This window comes from Onychostoma macrolepis, chromosome 09 (assembly GCF_012432095.1).
Source record: "Onychostoma macrolepis isolate SWU-2019 chromosome 09, ASM1243209v1, whole genome shotgun sequence".
In the NCBI taxonomy this organism is placed as follows: domain Eukaryota; kingdom Metazoa; phylum Chordata; class Actinopteri; order Cypriniformes; family Cyprinidae; genus Onychostoma; species Onychostoma macrolepis.
The window spans coordinates 22,752,102-22,777,824 of NC_081163.1; the positions used below are offsets into that span (position 1 = coordinate 22,752,102).

The 25,723-nt window shown below is 40.1% G+C and overlaps 2 protein-coding genes across 23 annotated transcripts in view; one reads left to right on the forward strand and one right to left on the reverse strand.

Moving 5' to 3' along the window:
• Positions 1-25,723, forward strand: part of LOC131546961 (plakophilin-4-like) — a 180,248-nt gene that overhangs the window by 53,819 nt on the left and 100,706 nt on the right. For 5 of the 20 annotated variants that reach the window (XR_009272815.1, XM_058787120.1, XM_058787109.1 and 2 more), the window contains exons 2-5: positions 7,359-7,494; positions 7,586-7,625; positions 7,800-7,900; positions 25,322-25,366. Coding sequence is in view for 19 of the 20 variants with exons in the window: in XM_058787120.1 (XP_058643103.1) it covers positions 7,359-7,494; positions 7,586-7,625; positions 7,800-7,900; positions 25,322-25,366 (322 nt within the window). In the remaining variant the exon portion in view is untranslated. The other 15 variants (XM_058787113.1, XM_058787108.1, XM_058787115.1 and 12 more) reach the window with 10 other exon arrangements.
• On the reverse strand, positions 756-5,981 carry LOC131546962 (uncharacterized). Of its 3 annotated transcripts, XM_058787128.1 has the most exons (3): positions 5,517-5,981; positions 4,554-4,725; positions 756-1,983 (listed from the first exon to the last, which is right to left on the reverse strand). In XM_058787128.1, the coding sequence occupies exon 3, from the start codon at positions 1,971-1,973 to the stop codon at positions 1,011-1,013; it is 963 nt and encodes a 320-aa protein (XP_058643111.1). In that variant the 5' UTR covers positions 1,974-1,983; positions 4,554-4,725; positions 5,517-5,981; the 3' UTR covers positions 756-1,010. The 3 variants fall into 3 exon arrangements, with proteins under 3 accessions (XP_058643111.1, XP_058643112.1, XP_058643113.1); XM_058787129.1 differs by lacking the exon at positions 5,517-5,981 and having other exon boundaries at positions 4,554-4,738; XM_058787130.1 differs by lacking the exons at positions 4,554-4,725; positions 5,517-5,981 and adding an exon at positions 2,091-4,151.

Consider the following 25,723-nt stretch of genomic DNA (forward strand, 5'->3'; position numbering starts at 1 on the left):
GCTGGTTAGTTGAGGGAACAGTTCCTTAACTGACTCTTGGATTCTACCATCTAGAACTTCCAGAGGCACGGATGACACTTTGCTGACACTTAGGGCAGACATACTGGTATTTCTCTGCCAATGGTAGGCCATCATCATCTGATGCTTTGTTGAAAGTGACAACAAAACATTCTTGAAGTTACCTGTGAACCTGACTACTCGTTTAAAGAACCTATGTTTGGCCTCGAAGCGCATAGTCCATACATTAACTAGAGGACCAAAGGCTTCTATCAGAGCAGGGTAGTGCTCCAGATAGTGGTGTTTTGGTGTCAGTTTCAGGTTAGGGAAAACTTCTTGCAATCTCTGACGGTGCTCTGAAATTTTGAAATCAAGATAAGCTACACTTTCACACGTGTGGATAGGAGCCAATGTGAGCTCTACAATGTCTTTCAATGTCATAAGTATTTGCCATGCTGGGTCATCACAGGAATCCTTGATCCAATAAGCAGTGGGAATGACCTTATGAGTGCCCAATTCTCATGAGCGTTTCCTCCTATGCTACAACGACTTGCAAAATTTTCTGGGATGGGTTGGGGACGGTCGACAACATCTGAAAACTTGAAGGGAAATTTCTTTATCAGGTCATTTAGCTCTGACAGTGTCAGATACCTATTGTTAATGAAAACAGAAAGGCAACGTGCTAATTCTGAAGGAACTATGCCTTCAAAAGGTCATGGAGTAAGTCAGGAGGATATCCTGTAACAAAATGAAAGTGATTCAGCTTTTCTGTCAATGGACAAGCTGTCTTGACACCATAACAATGTAGTAATGTGGGATTTTCTTTTATAGTCTTGACATGCAATTCATGGTCTTCTTTTGTTCTCTTTTGAAATTCTCGTCCCTGCTTTTGACAGTATTCAGAATGTGGTCCCAGGCAGAACCTGCAAATGTAAGGACCAGTAAAACTTTCGACAAGTCCACCAAGAGAATGCGCAGCGAGATTGTCAGCTGCAACACAATATACGGTTCCTTTAACACCACACTCGTCTGTGTGCAAATGTTTTGTTCATCTTTTCCTTTATAATCTTTTCATTGTTCTTTTTTTTTAATTCTGAGACCAGCTCTTCTCTCTCTTTTTCCAAAGTCTTCTCATCTTCACCCACTGGGTAAGAAGGGAGGTAGTTGACTTCAGCTCTTCTTGGCTTTTTAACATTTTTTGCAGACTTTCTGTCATCTGGGTGTTTGTGTTTTAGAGCATTGCATGTGACCTCAGGAATGCCAAAACCTCTGAGTTTTGTACGGTAGTTAGCCATTTTGTATTTAATGCTCATCTGCCATGCATAAAGGCCTGAAAAGCTCCCTTGATCTGTCAGACATGGGTGTGCCTTTATAAGGGCTTCAGCTGCGGAAATAATCTGAAGGGAGGACGGATATGCAGTGTACGTGAAAATGGCCTGAGCTAGCTTTTCAAGTATGTCTGACTTGACATTTGGGGTAGTTAGCACTGTCCCATCTTTTCTGTAAATTTCATTGGCTCTTTCAAGAACCATTTCAGTCTCAACAGAGAACTGTGGAATGATGAATTCTTTTGGCCAGGGCTTCCTTTCTGGGCTGCTGCTTGGTGACAGGATGACCGTGCTTGCAGAGGAGTCTGTTGTGTCAGAGAAGTCCTGTATGGTAGTACACGTGGAGGTGGTCGTATCAAGGCACTGCTCTGTGATATCACTGCTTTCGTTGGGTGAAAACAAAGTAAGAACTACTGGTGCGACAGTCACAACCTTTATGGTGGATTTGTGCTGAATTTGAGTTGTGGAGTGAAGAGTAAAAAAATCCTCAAAATCTGAATCCATATACTGAAGACTGATATCATCTGTAATATTTAAAGCCTGCTTGACAGCTGAGTGCAACTCCTCCAAGGACTCTGGTATTCCAGATGGCAATGTTATCTTCTCTATCCTGTGGTCAAAGATTACCCTGAGGGCTGCTGAATCCATGATTGGTTACCTGAAGAAACAAGAAAAACAAGTCACTGACACTCATATAATGCTGTGTTGGTGATTGAAATTTAAATACGAGTTGTCTTGGACAACTGCAGTTATAAAGCAACTCACTATTATGCTAAACTGCAACAAATGTGTCTTTTCAGTGTAACCATGCGCTTTCCCTCCACAGTATAAGATGCCAGTGGATAGTGATCTTGAAGGCTATGGTGATGAACAAGAATCAATTCCCCACTGCTTTCTAACAGAAAAGACCTAAAATGCTCCAGGTACCAGGCACTGAGTTTCTTCACAATGAAGTAGAGATTGGTTTCCAAAATCACTGTCTGTAAAATCTCTACAAAATCAGGGAGTCCTCCAGTGGAACCATATGGCATGATCATTCCAGCAGAATACCGTGTCCCATAGTAAGTTACAGCATTTGACAACTGTATGCTGGTTAGTTGAGGGAACAGTTCCTTAACTGACTCTTGGATTCTACCATCTAGAACTTCCAGAGGCACGGATGACACTTTGCTGACACTTAGGGCAGACATACTGGTATTTCTCTGCCAATGGTAGGCCATCATCATCTGATGCTTTGTTGAAAGTGACAACAAAACATTCTTGAAGTTACCTGTGAACCTGACTACTCGTTTAAAGAACCTATGTTTGGCCTCGAAGCGCATAGTCCATACATTAACTAGAGGACCAAAGGCTTCTATCAGAGCAGGGTAGTGCTCCAGATAGTGGTGTTTTGGTGTCAGTTTCAGGTTAGGGAAAACTTCTTGCAATCTCTGACGGTGCTCTGAAATTTTGAAATCAAGATAAGCTAGACTTTCACACGTGTGGATAGGAGCCAATGTGAGCTCTACAATGTCTTTCAATGTCATAAGTATTTGCCATGCTGGGTCATCACAGGGAATCCTTGATCCAATAAGCAGTGGGAATGACCTTATGAGTGCCCAATTCTCATGAGCGTTTCCTCCTATGCTACAACGACTTGCAAAATTTTCTGGGATGGGTTGGGGACAGTCGACAACATCTGAAAACTTGAAGGGAAATTTCTTTATCAGGTCATTTAGCTCTGACAGTGTCAGATACCTATTGTTAATGAAAACAGAAAGGCAACGTGCTAATTCTGAAGGAACTATGCCTTCAAAAAGGTCATGGAGTAAGTCAGGAGGATATCCTGTAACAAAATGAAAGTGATTCAGCTTTTCTGTCAATGGACAAGCTGTCTTGACACCATAACAATGTAGTAATGTGGGATTTTCTTTTATAGTCTTGACATGCAATTCATGGTCTTCTTTTGTTCTCTTTTGAAATTCTCGTCCCTGCTTTTGACAGTATTCAGAATGTGGTCCCAGGCAGAACCTGCAAATGTAAGGACCAGTAAAACTTTCGACAAGTCCACCAAGAGAATGCGCAGCGAGATTGTCAGCTGCAACACAATATACGGTTCCTTTAATGTTTTTTCCAGCACTGGGCACAAAAACTCCTTCCTGTTCTAAGACAGAAAGTTATTTCAGAAGTGGCTCTAAAATAGCTTCATAACCAAATCTTTTAACATCCACGGCTTTGCAGAGAATGCTTAAATGTATCGCAGTTAGTGTGGAGCGCACTTCAGGTGGTGCATTTGCAAGTGCCCAGTACACTCCCGTAATCTTATGTTTCTTTCGTGACGTCCCTAACGGGTTGCAAACTTCAAAATCGTCAATATAAAGAATTAAAGAAATTCGTGGTTCTTCAGAGAAAAATTCATTGTTCTTGAAATGTGTGCCATTCTGATATGATTCATACTGAGTGGATGTGCAGGGCAGTATTTTCAAAACAGCATCTGCTAAATCTTTTTTGGCCAATATATGCTGTAATGTCTGAAGAAGGGGCACATATTGAAAGCTTAGCTTTTCGTGTGAGTTGAGAATGTATTCCACAGGCTCTACAATATCAAAGTGTTCCTTTAAATATTTTTTTCTCTTAAATGAAGAACCAAAGGGCCCATTTACTCCTAGTGCACTGCTTAAAGGGTGCGACTTGCACAGTTCTTCCACCAATTCAGTAACTACATCCTCCTCAACAGCACAGCTGTACTTCTCTAAACTTCTATGAACAACTTGTTGGATAACGGGAGCAGAAGCTGTGCAAATGAAATTAAGCTCTTCTACCAGCTCGTCAATGCATTTACTAGAAACATTGTAAACACTTTCCAACTTTAAAAGAAGTGAACCAATTGTTCTAATAATTTCTTTTGAGCTCTCTGTTGATTGGTTTGGTCCGGTGTCTTCACAAGTCTGGTCACTCACGATCAAATCAGTTTCATTTGGTAAAGTTTGATGTTTCCCAATTACATCTGGCTTGAAGTCCTCAAGTGAATGAGGGTTGTGCTTACGGCTTTTGTGAGTAAAAAATGTCCCATATATATTTGTCTTAAATGCACATCCAATAAACACACACTCTGTGGTTTCGTGACTCTTCAAATGATTTCCAAGATGTTGAAAATATTCCTTTTCATTGGTATATATACTTGAGCAAAGCACACACTTAAGAGAGAGGATTACTTCTGGCTTCCTATCTTCATCTTGTGTATGATACCTTGACAGATGTGTGCGGAGAGCAGTCCACGTTTTAAAGGAGCATGGACAATCCAAATGAAGACACGCCACTGAGGTTCCAGATGGCCAATGTTGTAGTCTGTAATGCTGTAAGAGGTCACCTCTTGTTGTTGCGTTATACCTGCACACTTTACAGCTCCATTTCATTGCACCTATTAAAAAAGACACGAGTACATTTCACATTTTAATGGATACTGGAAAACATATATACAGCCTAGGTAAGTATTAACTTAAAAAATGATTTAAAACTTTAAACTAGTGAAAATATGCACAGTAAAATTATATATATATATATATATATATATATATATATATATATATATATATATATATATATATATATATATATATATATATATATACACACACAATGCTTATTTTCACTTCTAGTTTAAAGTATTGATTCATTTTGAAGTTAATAATTAACTAGACTGCGCAACAAAATACATTTATGTTCAGGGATTATTAATTGTATTACATCAATGTAAGGGATTAAGTGCATGCGAGTGCTGGGAAAGGCATGCACACTATTCAACAGCAGCGCTAAATAGTTATCCACTTCAGCCATAAATCGGTGTAAAACACGATTTCCCATACTTTGTGAGCAACAGGTTCAAATGTACGAAGCCAGCACTACATGTGGATAATAGTAACGTTATGCAAATTAGCATTCCCCCCTGCATGTGCTGTGCTCCGTACAAATGTGACTCAACGGCCATTTTTAAACATAATGTTGCTCGTTCCCCATTACAATTTACAGTAAAAATAGTAATCTTTAAACATATTGACGAGTTACTTTAATGTATTTAGTTGCCTTATTATTCACGAGCCCTATTAACCTTGCACTACCGTCAATATTTTTAAATGACGTTCACATTACATCATGTAGACAACTTCAACAATTTACAAGTTATTTTTATCATATAAATTAAATCTTCCTTACCTTTGTCAGGAATTTAACGTTGAAAAAGAGCACTGACGAGATTTTCCACAAGGTTGTCATCGGATAACTCCAGTGCAGGCCTCGTGAGCTGAAACTATTCGACTGGTGAATAGTTTTACAGCTGCCCTTTGACATTAAACAGTGTCTTGTATTAAGAACTAAGCAAATAAAAAAATATTGCGCAATCGGAAATCATTTGTCTGCAGCAGCATCTCCATTACATGTGTGCCTCGTGTTTGAGAGCTGCTTGCTTAAGCGCACGTTTTAACAGGAAATGCTTGTAAATTGAAAACAACTCATTTGCATTAATTTGGATTCATTCAATAATCTCTCTATTTGGAATTATTCAAAAATAATAACTAAATCTTTAACAACAAAATTTAGTAGATTTTATCCCAGTCATTTTTAAATCATTTTAATGCAAAAAACTGTCGAAAAAACAAGAAATTAATTTTGTTAAATAAAGTTTACATATTAATTTTCATGAAATCTACAAACCCACAGAATGACTTTTTACAGTGTGCTTTCTTTGTGTCCAGATTTGACTAATGCGAAAACTTTGATAAATATGTATTTAATAATGTGTAAATATATATATATATATATATATATATATATATATATATATATATATATATATATATATATATATATATACAAATTCAGGTAACTAGTTGTTTATATATAGATGGCTAAAGCCATGGTTACACGATGGTATTACAGATGATAAATGGTGAATACGTTTGAGATAAATTAATAAATATTTTAGTAATATTGTGTAAAGTCCCCTTAAATTAAAACCTGTGCGCGCGCACACACACACAAATAAATATCATGTTTTACTTAATTTGGTATTTTTTTTATTTTTTTACTGTATGTGTACGTTAAAAGTATCATTCCGGCAGCGAGAACGTTCCCGAACTAAATGAAGATAAATGTCTTGGCGTATGATGTTTATTTGAACCAATCAGATAAGAGTAAATGGAGAGTCAGCGAGAGGAACTTTTTGCACTACATACACTTAATTTAGACATTTGACACAGGTGTTTTTTTTTTAAAACATAGCCTACAGATTGGTTCTACGCAGTCAATCCATTTTGCAGTTCTTTAAAATTGTTGTTTTCGCTTGAAAATCACTGTTCACAGGCTTGCAATGCTTTTGACCCTATTTTGGTGAAAAAAACGGGCCAAATGTGTAAACGCGGAAAAATGGAAGTCAGAAAAATACAGGTCATATTTTGCCTTTAGCATGAAGCTGCAGTTTCACAATACATGAATTACACTTACGAATAACAAGTCAAATGCTGCAAACTATTTTTCTTGCGCTTGAAACGCGATTTACACCTTTATAAAGCTTCTCTTGCGCATGCTAATTTAATTTACGCTTACAGTCTTATGTACGCTTTCACAACTCTTACCCTGCGCCTGCAAATCTTTTAGGCATCATTCTACCTTCATACAGAACTTCCTATTATTTACTTTATTTAATTTTTCATTCATTCATTTATTTTGGCATGTGGCATGAATCATATCGTTACTCCCCGGTTCATGAATTGCAGACATTCAGACATTTTATTATAGTCATTTTTGAGCAAAAGTGCAAAAGCCATAGCTACAGTTCATTTATAATGCCACGGTTTTATTTATTTATTTATTTTATACCATGTGATGAAATGGTGGTATTAGTATCATCTCTGTAAGAATCCATTGTTTCTATTTAAATTAATATTTACACCAAATATTTGTGGTTAGTGTTTTTTTTTTTTTTTTGTGTGTTTTTTTTGTATGGTAAACCAGTTCAACCACCTCTTCCATAACCTCTTGTGAATGTTCAAATCACAGGCATGTGCTGTGTGTTGACAGGAGGAATGCCAACTCGAAGCTAAGCCCAGGCTCACAGGAAGGTGCTGTGTCATCGCTTCACAGCATGGAGTCGGACAGCACTGCCACCAATATCCTGGCTTCTGTCAAAGAACAGGTAAGAACCTACTTCACACACATTTTGTTGTTGTTGTTGTTGTTTTGTCCACACAATTATAGTCAATGGTAACCAAAACTGTCTTTCACAGAAGCAAGAAAGTCATGAAGGGCTTGGAATGATAAATGAGAGTAAGTAAATAATGAGAGAATTAAAATTTTGGGGTTAACTATCGTAAAGTGCTGAAATGTCTTCTAGATTGAAAAACATTTACTTAAAGATGTTGTTTGCTATAGTGTACTTCTTCAGGCAACATTATTCAATTGTGATTTTTCCAGATTTGTATGGTTTTCTGTATTTTTCAGACCTGAGAAGTCACAAGCATCTCAAAATGGCCTTAAAATCCAAATCCAACCCAAAAATGAAAATTCTCTGGTCATTTACTCACCCCCATGGCATTCCAGGTGTAAATAACTTTATTTCTTCTGTGGAACACACACATAGATTTTTCGAAAAAATAATTCATTTCTGTGAGTCCACACAAAATGAACTTGACTTTAAAGAAATAGTTTACCAAAGATGAAAAATAGTTTACTGAAGATTTACTCTCCATCAGGCTATCTGAGATGTAGATGAGTTGGTTCTTTCTGAACAGATTTGGAGAAATGTAACTTTAAATCACTTGATCACTAGTGGATCCTCTGCAGTGAATGGGTGCCATCAGAATGAGAGTCCAAACATCTGATTTAAAAAAAATCCACAAGTAACCCACATTACTCCAGTTGATCAGTTAATGTCTTGTGATGCAAAAAGCTGTCTGTAATAAACAAATTCATCAAGATTAACTTTAAACTGGCTAAAATTGTTTCCGGCTAAAATACAAGCCCATAGTAATGCTTTCTCCAGTGAAAAAATGTCTTGTCTGAAAGAAAAGAAAAATATGCACATATTACAAGTGAAAACAGTCCAAAGCCATTCTAAACAAATATTTCTGTAGATGTTAATGTGAGAGGACAACGGGGGACTTTTTCACTGAAGGAAGGATTATTATGGATTATAGAGTTTTTTTTGTTTATTTGTTTTTTTGCTCAGAAAGCAGCAGTTTGAAGTTAAAACATCTTGAAGGAACACTTTTTGCAAACACACAGCTTTGTTCTTTTTATTATTATTATTATTATTATTATTATTATTGGGTTATTATTTTATGGGCAGCCATAGACTCGAGAAGGGAAAAAAAGAAAATGACGACGAAGAAGAGATACATTAGGTGCTTGGCCCCTAATAATAACAATACAAAAAAAAAAAAAAAACTGATCTTAGCTGATCACATGCCTGGTTATTAATTTTGTAAACGCATATCAAAGTATGTTAACCCGGGTTTACCGTGTACAGTGTGAAATTACAAAACCTCGCTATCCAGGATTAATTACGTCCCCAAGTAAGAATATTATTGTGAAACATAGAACAAGATAAGCAAAGGTTATTTTATACCAGGGTTAAAATGACACTAGGCATTAAGCATGAAAAGCTGAGAGAAGGGTCATACTCTATTCCCGTTCTCCCTCTTTATGGCGCAAAGCCAAATCCTATTGTTGACTAGTGTCAACAGGAAATAAATCTCTATTGGAGAATACCTGGCCAATGTCATTTCCTCTTCCTTTAAAAGGAATTTCCTGGAAACTTTCACTCGTTTTGTTGAAGTACTCGCTCAAAGTAAAAGTGAAGGAGAGGAGAGAACAAGAGAAGCTTGTTTGATTTGAGCAGCGGTTAGACCTTTGAGCCCCCAGACTGTAAACCACCCCTCTAGCAGTTTAACCAGCGAAGGAGCGAAAGAGAGAGAGAGAGGGACATCAGACTGGGAGATTTTCCTGTGACTGTAGAGGCGACTGTTGCAAAAAAGGCAGGGATGAGTGATGTCACAGTGAGTCTACTGGTGTATTGCTCTTTACTAGTTTTTCTTGCTTTTCTTGTCATGTTTTCTCAGGGTTTTGCCCTGGTGTTTTTGGAAGAGATTTTATCACTTAAATCTGTGCTGTTGCAGAAAGTGATTAAATTGTATGTTTCATCAAGAACCAAATAACACATCCTTCTATTAATTCTAAATATACAGTCATTTTATTTAAATGAATGTTATTGTATTGATTATTGTATCAGATCCATTCATAGTTAAAGACTGAAGAGCTGGTGCTCATTTCCATGATGCATGCATCATGCTCATGACAAAGTCTTTTCTGTACAAATGTATTCACACTGACATGCTTTAGATCAAACCATACAAATAAAAGAGAGCAGAAGCCATTTGTGTGTTAGTTTAGCTTATGAGTAGTTTTATTAGAGTTGGCGGGTGTGTGTTTGCTACAGTTTTGTATATGTGTGTTTGGTGGCCTTGAGTGGGCTGCCCAACCTTACGTTCAGTAGATACGTGCATATGTGCACTCTTAAGTTGTGTGCTTTGCAACCGGGTGATTATCTCTCAAATAAAAGGTATTATCTTGTGTCAGTGCATATGCTGCCTGTGCCATTTTTATATATTGATAAAGAACAGCATTTACATAAAAACCCAGAAGACTAATGGGTTATAGGCCTGTATTTATTATGGAGAAATATATTTTGAACTGAATTCAAAATTATGAAACGCATTCATTTCTATCACTTATTTACACATGGCATCACAACTAAATATGTGGGAAAGTGTAAAGGATGTGTGATTAACACCATCGCTATACTTTGCGCTCACTGATGTCTCTATAGATATAGCCTTATATTAAATGACTAATGGATACATAAATGCATTTCTATATTATATATGTATATCCACCTTGTTTGAAATAGACATGTCCCTTGTAATGTCACAACTCATGAATTGTCTTGATTTCTGATTTTCCCACTCGTATATATGACTCAGTCATTCATGTACTCAGAATTTCTAATTAATGTCTCTGCATCTGCATATGTCTACTTCCCGACTTTATTCCCTACTATATGCAAACAGTATATGAAAAGTAGTATGTCCGAATTCATAGTATTCATAACACAACCAAAAAGTACCTGGATGAACTACTAGTTCCACTGAGATTCTGAAGTGCACATCCAGAACATATTTTACTATCCCATGAGGCCACAGGAGAGGAGTTATGAATGGCAGTGAAGTAACACAAATAATGCCATGAGTCACGTGACAACATTTACATTTATGAATTTAGCGCACGCTTTTATCAAAATTGACTCATAAAAGATTTCACTTCTTTTCTGAAAGATGTGATGGCCTCAGCTTTTTGAGTGGAGGAACAGAGGAGATGACTGATGATGATTTGGAGATTGACTTTGCCTCGTTGTGAAGGAGCAGCAAGATTGTCTGCTCATTCAGTGACCTGAGCGTACATTTGTAGTAGTGAATTGACGTAGGGAGGTTCTTATCCCGGGGGAGTCCTGAAAGCTAGCGTCTAAACCATAAAATTGATTTTGGCCACAACTGGGAGCCGGTGGAGTGAGAGCAGGAGGGGTTTGACGAACGTTCTCTTTGGCATCATCTGTAGAGGCTTAGTTGGGCTACTTAATTTTTTTAACCTACATGACCGGGCCGAGCTCAGTTCGTCATCAAACACTACCACAGCACCGTTAGGTTCCTTGCTGTCCTTGTTGGCACGACATGGCATTGCAGGTATACATCCGAATTTCAAATGTTCTCACTTGTTTGAACGATCAATCAAATGTAGTATCTATTCAGTCAGTGTGTGATTTTTAGATGCAGCAAATTTGTAAGATAAGAGATAGATGCTGTATAGAGAAACTTGCAGTTTGTTGACGTCTTTGTTTTCCTTCTTTTGAGAAGTGATTTGTATATTCATGGCTTGAAACAGATGGAAAATTGACAGGCTTGTGCTACAGTTCTGTGAATGTTTTGCCCTCCAGGTCTCCATACCAGTCACGTGACTGAAATCTCTAAATAGGCGACAGTGTATCCTGCCCAAATGAACCTTGCTGTAATAATGTTTTGTTTTGTTTTTTTAGCAGCAGTGAACTGCTCTTTAGGATTGCACTTTATGGATTCTTTTTGCACTTTTATGTTGTAGGTAGCTCTAAGTGTCACAGATCTGGACATTTTGTGTGTGTTTTTCTCCCCACGTGCTCCCCGTGACCCAGTTTCCCCATGTGTGATTGTCATTCACCTGTGTCTCGCCAATTAACCCTTGTTAAGCCATGTATTTAAAGTGATTGTCTGCCCCATGTTTCCTTGTCCAGTGTTGAACGTCTTCCAGAAAGTGCTACGTGTGTGTCCTGCCTGTATTACCCCATCCTGTGGATTATTAAAGACTGTTTATTGTAATTCTCCCACGTTCTCCTCGTTCCTCGCTCCAATGCAGTAGCGACTGTGACACAAATGTTATCTCGTCGTCGTTATTTATGATAGTGACATAAAGAAGTAAGTGAGTGAAGCCAGACATGTCTGAACTAATGTGAAATTGTAAGAGGAATCATCAAAACAATAAAAGACAAGGATCAAACTTCAGCTCTTTGATGCTATTTACCTTTTAAACTAGAACTTTTCTTTTGTCTCAAGACCTTAAATTTAGATACATCAAAATGAGGGGTTACACTTTATATTAGGTGGCCTTAACTACTATGTACTTGCATCAAAAAATAAGTACAATGTACTTATTGTGTTAATATTGTATTGCAAAACACTTTTACTGCTATTGAGGTGGGATATGGGTAAGGTTAGGGACAGGTTTGGTGGTATGGGTAGGTTTAAGGGTGGGTTAAGGTGTAAGGGATGGGTTAACAGTAGAGATGTTCCGATACCCTTTTTCCCTTCCCGATACCGATTCCGATACCTAGGCTCAGGGTATCGGCCGATACCGAGTACTGATCCGATACCCGGGTGTGTATCTGGTTATACAGTTGTATGTACTACTAGCCCTGCATGAATTGATACAATTATTTTAGGGTGTGCTTCACCATATATAGATAGATAGATAGATAGATAGATAGATAGATAGATAGATAGATTTTAACTGAATTTAGGACCGGTGGTGGTGCTTTTTTGGTCATTCAGTGTTTCTGTAAAAATGGGGAAAAACTATCAATAATACTGATAAGATAATAATCATACTATGAATTCTACTAAGAACAATATAAACACACTAAGGATTAACGAGCTGCTGGATTCATGAATATTAATCACGTTGTCTGCATTGTCTCGAACGGATTTGCTGAAATCAAAACAGGGACGATAATAGGTGAACGCCAGCCAATGAGATTGTCGTTTGCGCATTAGCTCCGCCTACTACCGGAGAACCCGGCAGTTAAGCTGAAGAATCGCAAAGGAACTCCGTTATAAGAATAACGTTTACATACCATGCAGAATTGACAGGCTACATGTAAGACTCCCTCTCCCTCTCTCTCTCTGCGTGTGAGGAAAAAAGCAAAGCGACGGCGAGTCATGCGCTTCACACTAGAGCTTACTGATGCGTCAAATACAGCTGCGCATTCATTCAGATGAACTGAAAAATATATCGCTGACGGAGAGAGAAACTCTGAAGCGCTCAGAGTGTTCAGCGGTGACAATATATCTGTGCTAAACTTATACATAGCCTCCCAGTAAAATCTGATCATTTATTAGCCAGTGGCTAATATTAGACATCATTTAGTCGCCCAGGGTGAAGATTTAGTCGCATATGCGAGTGATTTAACATACTGGCAATGTGCTATGCGTTTGTATTTCTTCTTCGCTGCTCTAAATAGTGGTTGCTTGTGTGGCAACACAGCACAACTTCCTGTCTTTGCATTCTGAGCAGCGAAGAAGAATTGATTTCCGTTTTGCAGCGTTAAGCAAAGCTAGCGCGCATAACTATAGGTCTTGTTAAAAAATGGTATCGGATCGGTACATGGGTTCAAGTACTCGCCGATACCGATGCCAGAATTTTTTGTGGTATCGGTGGAATTTCCGATACTAGTATCGGAATCGGAACAACCCTAGTTAACAGTGTAACTATAAATTTAAATATAGCTGCAAGCAGCAATCACGGGGCCAAGCACTACAGAAGCAAGCAACAGACCAACAGCCGAAATGAGTAATTGAAGCCATTTTAGGATGATTATAGCCAAAACAGCTGAAAAATCATGAATACAAACTCTAATAATATGATTTATAGGCTTCTTGTTTGACCAATAGGTGGCGCTGTTATCAAATCTAAGTAATGTGTTCTGTGTGAGTTGACAATGGCACTAACAATGTCAATATTCCAAAGCATTTCAGAGATACAGCCTCAAGTGTCATAATGGCATCATGCCACAAATTCATTGCTGTTGTATGCAGAAATGAGTAATTGAAGCCATTTTAGGATGTTTTTAGTCAAAACGACTGAAAAATCATATATAAACCTATAGCAGTATGATTTATTGGCTTATCACGTTTGACCGTTAGGTGGCGCTGTTATCAAATCGATGTGGAGTGTTCTGTGTGAGGTGACAATGGTACACACAACGTTTGGTGTCAATATGCCAAAGCATTGCAGAGATGCAGTCTCAACTGTCATTTTGGCATCATGCCTCAAATTCGTTGCTGTGGTATGCGAAAACGGTTTTGTCTATCGACACGAAATCCATAACTTTTGGTCAGCATGGTCTGAAGATGATATGATTCAAATTTGGTGAAAATCGGACAAATGGTTTAGGAGTTCGAAAAAGTAGGTTTTCAACATAAATAAAATGGCGGACAGGAAGTTCGGCTTACTATGACATAATTGGTATGCATGTTGTCGGCATGACCCAAGGAATAATTTGAGACCGGTTTCATTACAATCGGCTAATTCTGTCAAAAGTTATTAGCATGTTTGGAAATTTCATTATTAATGATTAATGAATGGTTTATTACTCTTGACCAATAGGTGGCACCGTTACCAAACTTATGTAGCATGGTCAGTGTGAGGTCACAATGTCACGTACAAAATTTGGTGCGAATATGTCAAAGTTTCGCTGAGATACAGCCTCAGATGCAGTGTAGCATCTTTCCAGCCAATTCGTTGATGCGCCAAACGAAAACCGTGAAATATATCGACACAAAATCCAAAACTTTTTGCCAGCATGGTCTGAAGATGATCCGAGTCAAATTTCGTGAAAATCGGACTTACGGTCTAGGAGGAGTTCGAAAAAGTAGGTTTTCAACATGAATCAAAATGGCGGACAGGAAGTTTAGCCAATTATTGCAAAATTGGTATCCATGATCTCTAAGGGTAAAATAGGTCATTTTCACACATTTTGTTTATTTGACTGTAAAATTCTAACAGAATGTGCTATTTTCAAGTGCAAGGTGTCATTTTTTTCAGAAAACAAATGGCTTTCAAAAAAGTACAGTTTTTGACCATTAATCTTGTGTTTTGAGTTTGTAAACATAATTTAAATAGACAAAAATAAAAAAAAACTGAATATTAAAAAAAAAAATTTATTTAGAAAAAAAAAAGAGAAAAATCATGATCGAAATAATCCAACACTTCTTACTTCAAAATTCAACTATAATACATATATACAAGTATTTTTGGGACACTGGGTTGCACAGTTTTCATTCAGGAGGCTTTTTTTGTTCATACACGCACACATGTACACATGCATGTACATGCGTGCACCCATTCATTTACATGCACGGACTCATTATAGCGACGCACACACCACATGTGAAAAAGTCTCACTCAGCCTGCTCCCAAAGTCTCATCAAAAATCATCCTAATCGACTCTTATGCTGTTTACTCCTCCTTGACCATGTTTTTGTTCATTTTGTTTATTATTTTATGCAATAACAAACTCCGCGCTCCCTATCTCTCCATTCAAATTCTCCCTTCCCGCTCTCCCGGAAATCTGCCGTCATTTGTTGACGGAGCGCAAGAAATTACCGTAATAAGCCATATATTGCCGAAAAGCGCATGTTGTCTGCTATCAGGAGCAATTTGAATGATTTTGATAGTGCAAACGGTAGAAGAGTTATGGTAACATGAATACAGCTTGGTCTGATGTGTCGGCGCCGACACAGCCGGTTTTAAAGGGTTAAAGGTTTTTCACCTTTCTGCTACAACTTATGTCAGTTTATTTTCAAAATTGAACCAATAAAAAGAAGAGTGGAATCCAGTTAAGGCCTCCGTTGATGATGTCTCTCCCTTTCAAGCGGGGAAAATTGTGCATGAAAAGAAGTAGCTTGACAGTGAAAAACCGGAATACCAGTAGGAACCGGAAACCGTCAAAATGGCCAGCCAGGCAGTCGGGAAGTCACTCGAGCAACTCAAAGCAGAAAGGACAGTGGAAAAAAGGGCATTCACACGTCTAATCAACACTATATCAAGAGCCTGTAAAGACATGACAGAGGAGGATCTTCGAAGCAGTTTAAATAAACTCACAAAGCAAGCGGAGAAAGTCATGGAAGTAAATGACGATCTTGAAGCAGGCATGATTGCAGAGTTAGAGGCAGAGCTAGACGCAGAGAAGTCAGCTGTGTTAACAGAACAGCAAAAAGATGACCTTGCAAAAACTACAAGTGAATATGAGTTAAAACTGAATGAAATTAAAGCTCTTCTTCAAGAAACTCTATGGACCAGATATGGAGACATGGAACTGTCCACAGCACTGCAGGTTGCTGAAGCTGAGAGTGAAAGAGTTGCGGCAGTAATTCCAGATGGAAATCACGAAGCTTACGACTACATGCTCACTCACCTTCAGAACTTAGTGAGGACTACAAGAGATCTATACAGTAAGTGGCAACGGTGTATTCCATCAGGTGAAGAGAGAAACTTCTGCCAGGGTCTGAGAGGACTCGAACTCGATGTTACCAGGTTAATGTCAAAGAAAGCGATTTCATTCAGGCAAGACGAGAGGAGGAGGCACAGAGAATAACACCTCCACCAATGATCTCCACTTACCCTGTGGCGACAATTAAGTTAAAACCCACAGCTCTCCCAAAGTTCACTGGTAACAAACGAGACTTTCACAGGTGGAAGAAGGACTGGGAAGCACTCCAGAAGCAGGGCGAGCCTACTGGCTCCAAGGAAGTCAAGAAGGTTCAGTTGCTAGACAGTCTTGATGAAAAGATTGTAAGAGAGCTCCGCCTCACCACTTATAATACCGCAAACAACATTTTTCGTGTCTTGGAAAACCGCTATGGTAATGTGACAGCAATTGCAATTGAAATAGTGGAAGATTTGCAAAAGATTCCCGCTATCAGAAGTCACCAACCGCGGAAAATAGTTGAGTTAATCCAAGAGGTAGAGAAGGCACTTGGTGATTTGAGTGACCTTGGAAACACTGGCGCTATTAAGAATCCGCTAGTGACAAAGTCAATTGAAGGAAAGCTTCCTGAGAGTCTTAAGAAGGAATGGCTCATCCACATCTCTGACCAGCAGAGTGCTGTCACACCAGACAATCGGTTTGACATTCTTTTGACATTCCTCAAAAAGCAGGAGAGCATTTATGAGCAACTTGAACAATTAAGGATTGAGGAACCAAACAAAAAAGAGGTAAAAGCTGAACCAAGATGGGCAAGAACCAAGTCCACAAAATCAAACAGTGACCAAGCAGGGTGTGTAGTCTGTGGTGATACTAAGCATAGAAGGAAGCTCTACTTTTGCAAGCAGTTCCGGGCATCAAAGCTAGAAGAGAAGGCTGCAATAAGAACGCTAGGAGCTTGTAAGAAGTGCCTCGAGGTACATGGGGAGCATTCATTCTGCAAACCCAACTACATATGCAAAAGCCAAGACTGCGAGGATGAGAGTGTTCCTGAGCATCACTATTATTTATGCCCGCATGCTAAAAGAGAAGGAAGTGCCAGCCTGAAAACGAGTAGGTCTAGTTCAAGATGAGACAAGAGCCGGAAGGACTACACTCAGGATCAAGAGGAGTTCCTCAGCAGGCTTCCACCAGACTTGGCACAGCAGTGCCGAAATGTGTTCTCAAACACTGCAGTAAGAGTCTTCAATGCAACCAAAGAAAAGCCAAGTTTACTAGCACAGGGTGGGTTGCTAGAGTTGCCTGTAATTATGATGCTACTTAATGTGACAGCCAATGCTGGGCAGAAAGTTGGGACATTAATTGACTTGGCATTAGACACTAATTACATAACCCACAGTGCTGTGAAACATTTGAACCTAAAGGGGGAAAAGATAACTCTCGTCATCCATGAAGTCGGAGGCATGAAAGTTCGGATAAAAACTAAGCGGTATCTTCTGAAAATCAGAGTAAGAACTGCCCAGGGAACATTCAGGTCACACCAATTGGCTTGCTATGGATTGTAAAGCATAGCTGAGATCAACAAAGCAGTGTCTCCTGAGCGAATGAAAAAATTCTTTCCAGACATACCTCTTGCCGAACTTGTGAGACCAAAAGTAGTGGATCTGCTTATAAGCCATCGAGAAGGACAGTTGGCTCCACAGAGGATCAAAGTAGTTGGAGACCTCGTGCTGTGGGATGGACCGCTGGGGAAGACGATTGGAGGAACTCACCCTGAGCTTTTTGAAGATGTAACCGTATCAGCCCACTGGTCCAGAACTCACTTTGCAAGATCAATGAGGCTGGCAGCTGTCAAATATGAGGAGGTAATAGAGTACTGTCCGCCAAATAAGCCATTAGCCAGATTCCATGAGTCAAGCGTCGCAACCAGCAGCCGAGACTTTCTGGAGTGGTGGAAGTGGGATTCCATTGGTGCAGCATGTGAGCCGAACTGTGGGGGTTGCCGCTGCGGAAATTGCCAACCAGGTGGAAAAGAAATGTCTCTTGCTGAGGAGAGGGAGCTTGAAATAGTAAGAGAAGGCCTCACTTACGTCTTGGAGGACAACCACAGCAAAGAACCGCATTGGCATGCTAAATATCCTTGGATAGAGGACCCAGCTTCCCTGCCGAAAAATAGGGGTGCAGTTGAGGCTACATTCCTGAGAACGGAAAAACAACTGGCTAAAGAGCCTGAATGGAAGGCTGCCTATAGCGCTCAAGTGAAGGACATGCTTGACAGAGGAGCTGCAGTAAAGTTATCGGAAAGCGAAATCGCTAACTGGGACGGACCTGTGTGGTACGTTAGTCATCTCATCGCTCCTAAGCCTCACTCAGTCATGACCCCAGTGAGGCTTGTTTGGAACAGCAGCCAGAGATTCAGAGGTGTCAGCATGAATGACTTGTTAATGAAAGGCCCAGATGTTCTCAATCAGATACGCGCTGTCCTGCAGAGATTCAGAAGTGGAGTGTACGCCGCGTTAGGAGACATCAAGAAAATGTACAATTCAGTTTGGTTGGAGGACCGTGAAGTACATCTGCACAGATTCATTTGGCGAGACTCTGAGGATGAGGAACTAGGGGAATATGCGATAACAAGGGTCAATATTGGAGACAAACCAGCAGGGTGCATCGCGCAGCTGGCAATGCGTGAAACTGCCAATTTGCCATCCTTTGCTCACCTTGAGGAAGAGCGCAGAGTACTCAAGCATGACAGTTACGTTGATGACATTCTCACGTCCCACAACGACCTCCGCCAGCTGCAGTCCATTGTGGCAAATATAAAGGTGATCTTAAAAGCTGGAGGATTTCACCTTAAGCCGTGGATCTTCTCAGGTCAAAGTGGGAGGGGAGAGTCTGAAAACAAGCTCTTTGGTGAAAAGGAAAAGATTATGGTTCTGCCAAACCAAATGCGTGATGATGACAACAAGGCACTTGGCCTGGGCTATTCCATGGAAGAAGACATGCTCCATGTAATGACGTCAATCAATTTCTCAAAGAGAAAAAGAAAATGCGTCTTGGTCAAAACCTCTCACATGAGCAAGTTAGAGACCAGACACCAAAACCACTAACGAGAAGAGAGTTGTTGAGTCAGGTCTCAGGAGTGTACGATCCAGTAGATCTAGTGACTCCAGCCAAGCAAAAGGGAGCAATTCTGGTTCGCAGAGCTTTTCAAAAGGCAAAGAATAGAAGGGTTCCAGTAAATGAAACTTGGGATGCAGCCCTCTCAGATGAACTCAGAGAAGATGCAATCAGACTCTTTGAGGAATATGTCCAACTTGGCCAAATTAGATTCACTAGAGCTATAACACCCCCAAATTCAAATGATGAGCCCTTGGCGATAACTTTTTCGGATGGGAACGAAAATGCTTATGGTGCTGTATTGTACCTCAGATGGAACTCAAACCAGGGCTCAATCATCAGGCTTGTAGAGTCCAAAGCTAAGCTGACTCCTCTAGACCAAAAAGGAGATGTTATCAAAGCGGAGGTGTGTGGAGCAGTGTTCGCCTCACGCCTGAGAAGGTACTTCAAACAGCATAGCCGAATTCGAGTGGAGAAATGGTACCACTTGGTTGATAGCCAAACAGTCCTTGGTGCTATACAGCGAGAAAGCTATGGCTACAAAGCATTCTTTGCTAACAGAATTGGGGAGATCCAAGGAATCACAAAATCACAAGAGTGGTGGTGGATACCGGGTTCACAAAACATTGCCGATATGATAACCAGAGGAGCTAGCCCTCAAAATCTTGATGAGAATTCAGAGTGGCAGAATGGGCCAAGGTTCCTGAGCTTGCCAGTAGATGAGTGGCCAATTAAGTCAGCTGAAGATTTAGCTGCCACCGCCCGAGAGAGCGTCAGTGAGCTTCAAAAGAAGGCATTCGCAGCTGTCCAGACGAGGTCTAGCGCAAAGCAGACGGAACTGACGAAAGAGTCAAGGCAAATTGAGGATCTCAACCAAGTTCAAACAGAACCAAGAAGACCACCGGCAGGTTTGGCTGTGAAGAACTTGTGTGGTATGGAGCGGTTCAGTGATCTGTCTCGACTGGTTAAAACAATAGCGTGGGTTTGGAGAGCTGCAAGAAAGTTCCTTGGTGAAAACCGGACCTTAAATAACCCAAAGTGGGAGGTAGTTTCTTCTACAGGAACCATCACGGTGAGAGAACGAGAAGATGCCCTACGAGACATTTTTCTTGCTGTGCAAGAAGGGATAACCTTTCCAAACACCACCAGAGACAGGCTGGTAGTCTATAAGGATCCAGGTACTGGATTACTGGTCTGCGGTGGCAGAGTGCAAGTCTTTGAAGAAGATCAATGTAGTGTTCCAATCCTTCCTTACAACGCCTGGGTGTCCACACTACTTGCTCGAGAATCCCACAAAGAAAGCCATGGAGGTTTGGCAGAAACTCTGCTTATAATGCGAAGGAGAGCCTGGGTCATAAAAGGTAGAAGAATAGCCCAAAAGGTTGTCGACAGCTGCATTCAGTGTAGGAAGAACAAAGCAAAAAAGTGTCAGCAAGTGATGGGTGATTTACCACCAGAAAGAACACAACCAGCTGCACCTTTCGAGTTCACTACGGTAGATCTCTTTGGACCCTACCATGTGAAAGATGACGTTAAGAAAAGAACTTCGCAGAAGGTCTGGGGTGTTGTCTTTTGCTGCATGTCGAGTAGAGCAATCCATGCAGAGCTTGTTAACTCCCAGTCTACCGAAGGTTTCTTAATGGCCTTTCAAAGATTTGCTGCAATTAGAGGCTATCCCAAAAAGATCTATTCAGATCCAGGCACCAATTTCATTGGAGCCAGACCAGTTTTGCAGGAGATGTACAAATTCCTGGAAGGAATTGACAAGTCTGCTCTGGAAGAAGCAGTGACAAAAAATGGAACGGCGTGGATCTGGAAAATCCATCCAGCCGATTCTCCACATAGAAATGGAGCTGCTGAGGCTGCTGTGCGCATTTATAAAAAGGGCACTCCAAAATTTTGGAGGTGAGTCCACTCTCACTTACAGTGAATTTCAAACAGCCCTTCAAATGGCAGCTAATCTCTCTAACGAACGACCGATAGATGCCAGGGCACAAGCTCAGGAAGACTGCATAGAGTATGTAACACCCAACACACTACTGCTCGGGCGGACGTCCCAAAGAGGTGATATCAAAACATTCGACTTTTGCAGTTACCCATTTAAACGACTCCAAGCAATGCAGGCAGTGGTAGATAAGTTTTGGAGGCGCTGGAGCCAACTTGCAGGTCCTAACTTATTTTTAAGGAGCAAGTGGCATACCACACACAGAAAAAAGTAAGGAGAAGATCCAGAGTACCGTTCTTCACAGAGATGTCAGAGGGTTGGTCGTCCTCCTTCCAGTTGAGGAACAAGTAAGCAAGTAATTTAGTGAAGGTCCTTATCGGGCTGCAATCAGTAGCTAAACAGTTTGCCTTCAAAGTATTGCGATTTCCTCTTGTACCCAAGAAAAATCGAGTGGGAGGTGTCAAGTCAAACTGAGAAAAATGGAAAAATAAATAAATTAATAATAATAATTCATCAGCAAAACGGAGTGAGGGGCGGAAATAAAGGGGGAAAAAAAAGGTCTGCTGTCGCTTGAGATGAGACGGACGCGACTTCTCTGCTGAAACCTAAAGCTAGACGGAAGAAAAGTGCACAAACATCCAAACCATCATCATATCCCGGAGTGGCAGCCGGTGAGAACTTTAATTTCGATTCGGTGGGCGAAGGGATGTGGCTGGTGTAGCGGCGGATGCCGAGGCGGTTCGTGACGCAGCAAATGTGTTTGTGTACAACACTGAGAGATCCGTGGCCTTTCTGTGTTTATCTGTTCATCGCTTAACTATTTCAAATTCAAATGACGAATAATATAGTTCAGTGCAGCAAATATCAATGTTATTAAGTTAAGAGTGTATTGATTTGCTTATCTTTGATAGTTTGATTGCTAGTAGAGTGACGACAGAATATTGTTTATTCCTGAGTTCATAAACATGCTATGAAACTTAAATGTCCAGGTTAATTGTTAGTACTATGCTGTAAATTACACTTTGACAAGAGTACTAAATAATAAATAATAATAAAATTGAACAATACTGTATGCTAAAAATAGATACAAAGAATCAGAATGACAACAGTGGTTGTTTAACGAGTTTATTTGCAATTCATTTACATATGTTGTACCTTTGTTTCTCTTTAAAGGTTTTTCACCTTTCTGCTACAACTTATGTCAGTTTATTTTCAAAATTGAACCAATAAAAAGAAGAGTGGAATCCAGTTAAGGCCTCCGTTGATGATGTGTCTCTCCCTTTCAAGCGGGGAAAATTGTGCATGAAAAGAAGTAGCTTGACAAACACAATAGGTGCCTACGCACCTTCAGTGCTTGGCCCCTAATAACGCCAACGGTTTCAAGAGGTGCCTACGCACCTTCAGTGCTTGGCCCCTAATTACCCTAACAAACACAATAGGTGCCTACGCAGCTTCGGTGCTTGGCCCCTAATAACGCCAACGGTTTCAATAGGTGCCTCCGCACCTTCGGTGGCCAAATGAGGTACCTGAGAGGAAATAGTCTTTTTGAATATCATGAAATACAGGTGCATCTCAATAAATTAGAGTGTCGTGGAAAAGTTTATTTCAGTAATTCAACTCAAATTGTGAAACTCGTGTATTAAATAAATTCAATGCACACAGACTGAAGTAGTTTAAGTCTTTGGTTCTTTTAATTGTGATGATTTTGGCTCACATTTAACAAAAACCCACCAATTCACCATCTCAACAAATTAAAATACTTCATAAGACCAATAAAAAAAACATTTTTTGTGAATTGTTGGCCTTCTGGAAAGTATGTTCATTTACTGTATATGTACTTAATACTTGGTAGGGGCTCCTTTTGCTTTAATTACTGCCTCAATTCGGCGTGGCATGGAGGTGATCAGTTTGTGGCACTGCTGAGGTGGTATGGAAGCCCAGGTTTCTTTGACAGTGGCCTTCAGCTCATCTGCATTTTTTGGTCTCTTGTTTCTCATTTTCCTCTTGACAATACCCCAGGTCTGGTGAGTTTGCTGGCCAGTCAAGCACACCAACACCATGGTCATTTAACCAACTTTTGGTGCTTTTGGCAGTGTGGGCAGGTGCCAAATCCTGCTGGAAAATTAAATCAGCATCTTTAAAAAGCTGGTCAGCAGAAGGAAGCATGAAGTGCTCCAAAATTTTTCTTGGAACCAACACCAGCAGATGACATTGCACCCCAATTCATCACAGATTGTGGAAACTTAACACTGGACTTCAAGCAACTTGGGCTATGAGCTTCTCCACCCTTGGTTTCCAAATGAAATACAAAACTTGCTCTCATCTGAAAAGATGACTTTGGACCACTGGGCAACAGTCCAGTTCTTCTTCTCCTTAGCCCAGGTAAGGCCCCTAATAACGCCAACGCCTCTGACGTTGTCTGTGGTTCAGGAGTGGCTTAACAAGAGGAATACAACAACTGAAGCCAAATTCCTTGACACATCTGTGTATGGTGGCTCTTGATGCCTTGACCCCAGCCTCAGTCCATTCCTTGTGAAGTTCACCCAAATTCTTGAATCAGTTTTGCTTGACAATCCTCATAAGGCTGCGGTTCTCTCGGTTGGTTGTGCATCTTTTTCTTCCACACTTTTTCCTTCCACTCAACTTTCTGTTAACATACAGCACTCTGTGAACATCCAGCTTCTTTGGCAATGAATGTTTGTGGCTTACCCTCCTTGTGAAGGGTGTCAATGATTGTCTTCTGGACAACTGTCAGATCAGCAGTCTTCCCCATGATTGTGTAGCATAGTGAACCAAACTGAGACCATTTTGAAGGCTCAGGAAACCTTTGCAGGTGTTTTGAGTTGATTGGTGGATTGGCATGTCACCATATTTTAATTTGTTGAGATAGTGAATTGGTGGGTTTTTGTTAAATGTGAGCCAAAATCATCACAATTAAAAGAACCAAAGACTTAAACTACTTCAGTCTGTGTGCATTGAATTTATTTAATACACGAATTTTGTGGAATCTTTGGACTCCCTTCTAAAGTTTGGCTGTATTATATTGCATAAACACAAAACTAACTAGTATGACATCATACTGCTCAGGCCCCACCCACGACTGCTGACGGACTGTCCCATATTAGCATATCTCTGCCAGTGGTGTAGTCTACATGATACGCAGGTATACGGTGTATACCCACTAGCAAACGTCAAGGATTTCCATATACCCACTTAAAAAAGCGCGAGGATACGGAACAACATCTTTGTGACACAACTTTCACACGTTCATTCATAAATTCACCCCGTCTGTGTTGCGATCGAAGCACTGACTTTTTGAAAATCACGCTGTGTTTCTGTTGATGACCAGTGCTATTGTGCAACTTTTTCATTTCAACTGACTGGCTGAGGCCATCCTAAAAATGCGCCACTGCTGTGCGTCGCCACGAAAGCTTATCATTTGCACGCATTTTTATGTCTTGCCCATTTAAACATTCAAAAGAGTTTATAAGCATTCAAACACAGGACGCGGAAAAACTCAAATGAGTACTCGCATAGAGAGTGAACGTAAACAGTTGAGAAAAAATGTGTATTATATTGGATGTATGGTCTCTTAAAGTGATCGCGCCTAATTTACTAGCTGCTGTCGGTGTCCTTAATGTTAAACCAAGAAATTAAATCAGAGAAAATCACTCACTTTACTGTGGTTTAACAAGAATTCATCTATATTTAATTTATACAGTGAAGACTATGCAATGCTATTTTATATTTGATTATTCGGTTTCTGTATCTGCACACTTAGAAACTTGAAAAACATAAACATTGTGTAAATAGCGCACATAAATATATAGAACAAACATATATTAAACTATTTCAAACAGGGCCCACAGGTACAACCTGCCCCGCAAACCCCAGCTATGGCCCGGGGAGCAGTGACAGATCAGTCAACTGTCCCAAGCATCTTTCACACAGTCAACAGTATGTTGACTTTCTCAGGCCAACATAACTAGCTAATAACTTCAGTAACATTAGTGTGCGGATCAATGAATGCAGGAGAAGGGGAGAGATGGCACAGATATGTGTGTGTCTTTGTACAGCAATTCAACTGAATACAATGTTTATATCTCCTTGTTTCAGATGATGAGAGAGATGAGAACTCCTGGCCAGCCTTGTGGACTTAAGGTCAGGCTGGGGAATTTAAAAACTGGCACTCTTAAATGTGCATTGAAAATTGCAAGCTGATAAAACCTGTGCTCAAGGGACCATATTCAGGAAAAATATAGCTCTTAACTGGCTGAGTTAGATGATTAACACAGTAGAAAATTAGTCCAGTCTCCCCAGCTATAAATGTCATTGGCTGTCTTGTGTTGCTTATAATAAATTGACATGTCGATATCGCATAAGCAGTCTTTCAGAATGCTGTCAGTTACATGTAGATGCATACTGTACACATTAGTGAGTGGTGCTTATGGGGTGTCGCTTTAGGACGGGTGAGGGAGGGAAAAATCACAGTATGCTCACTACAAAAAATTACACTAC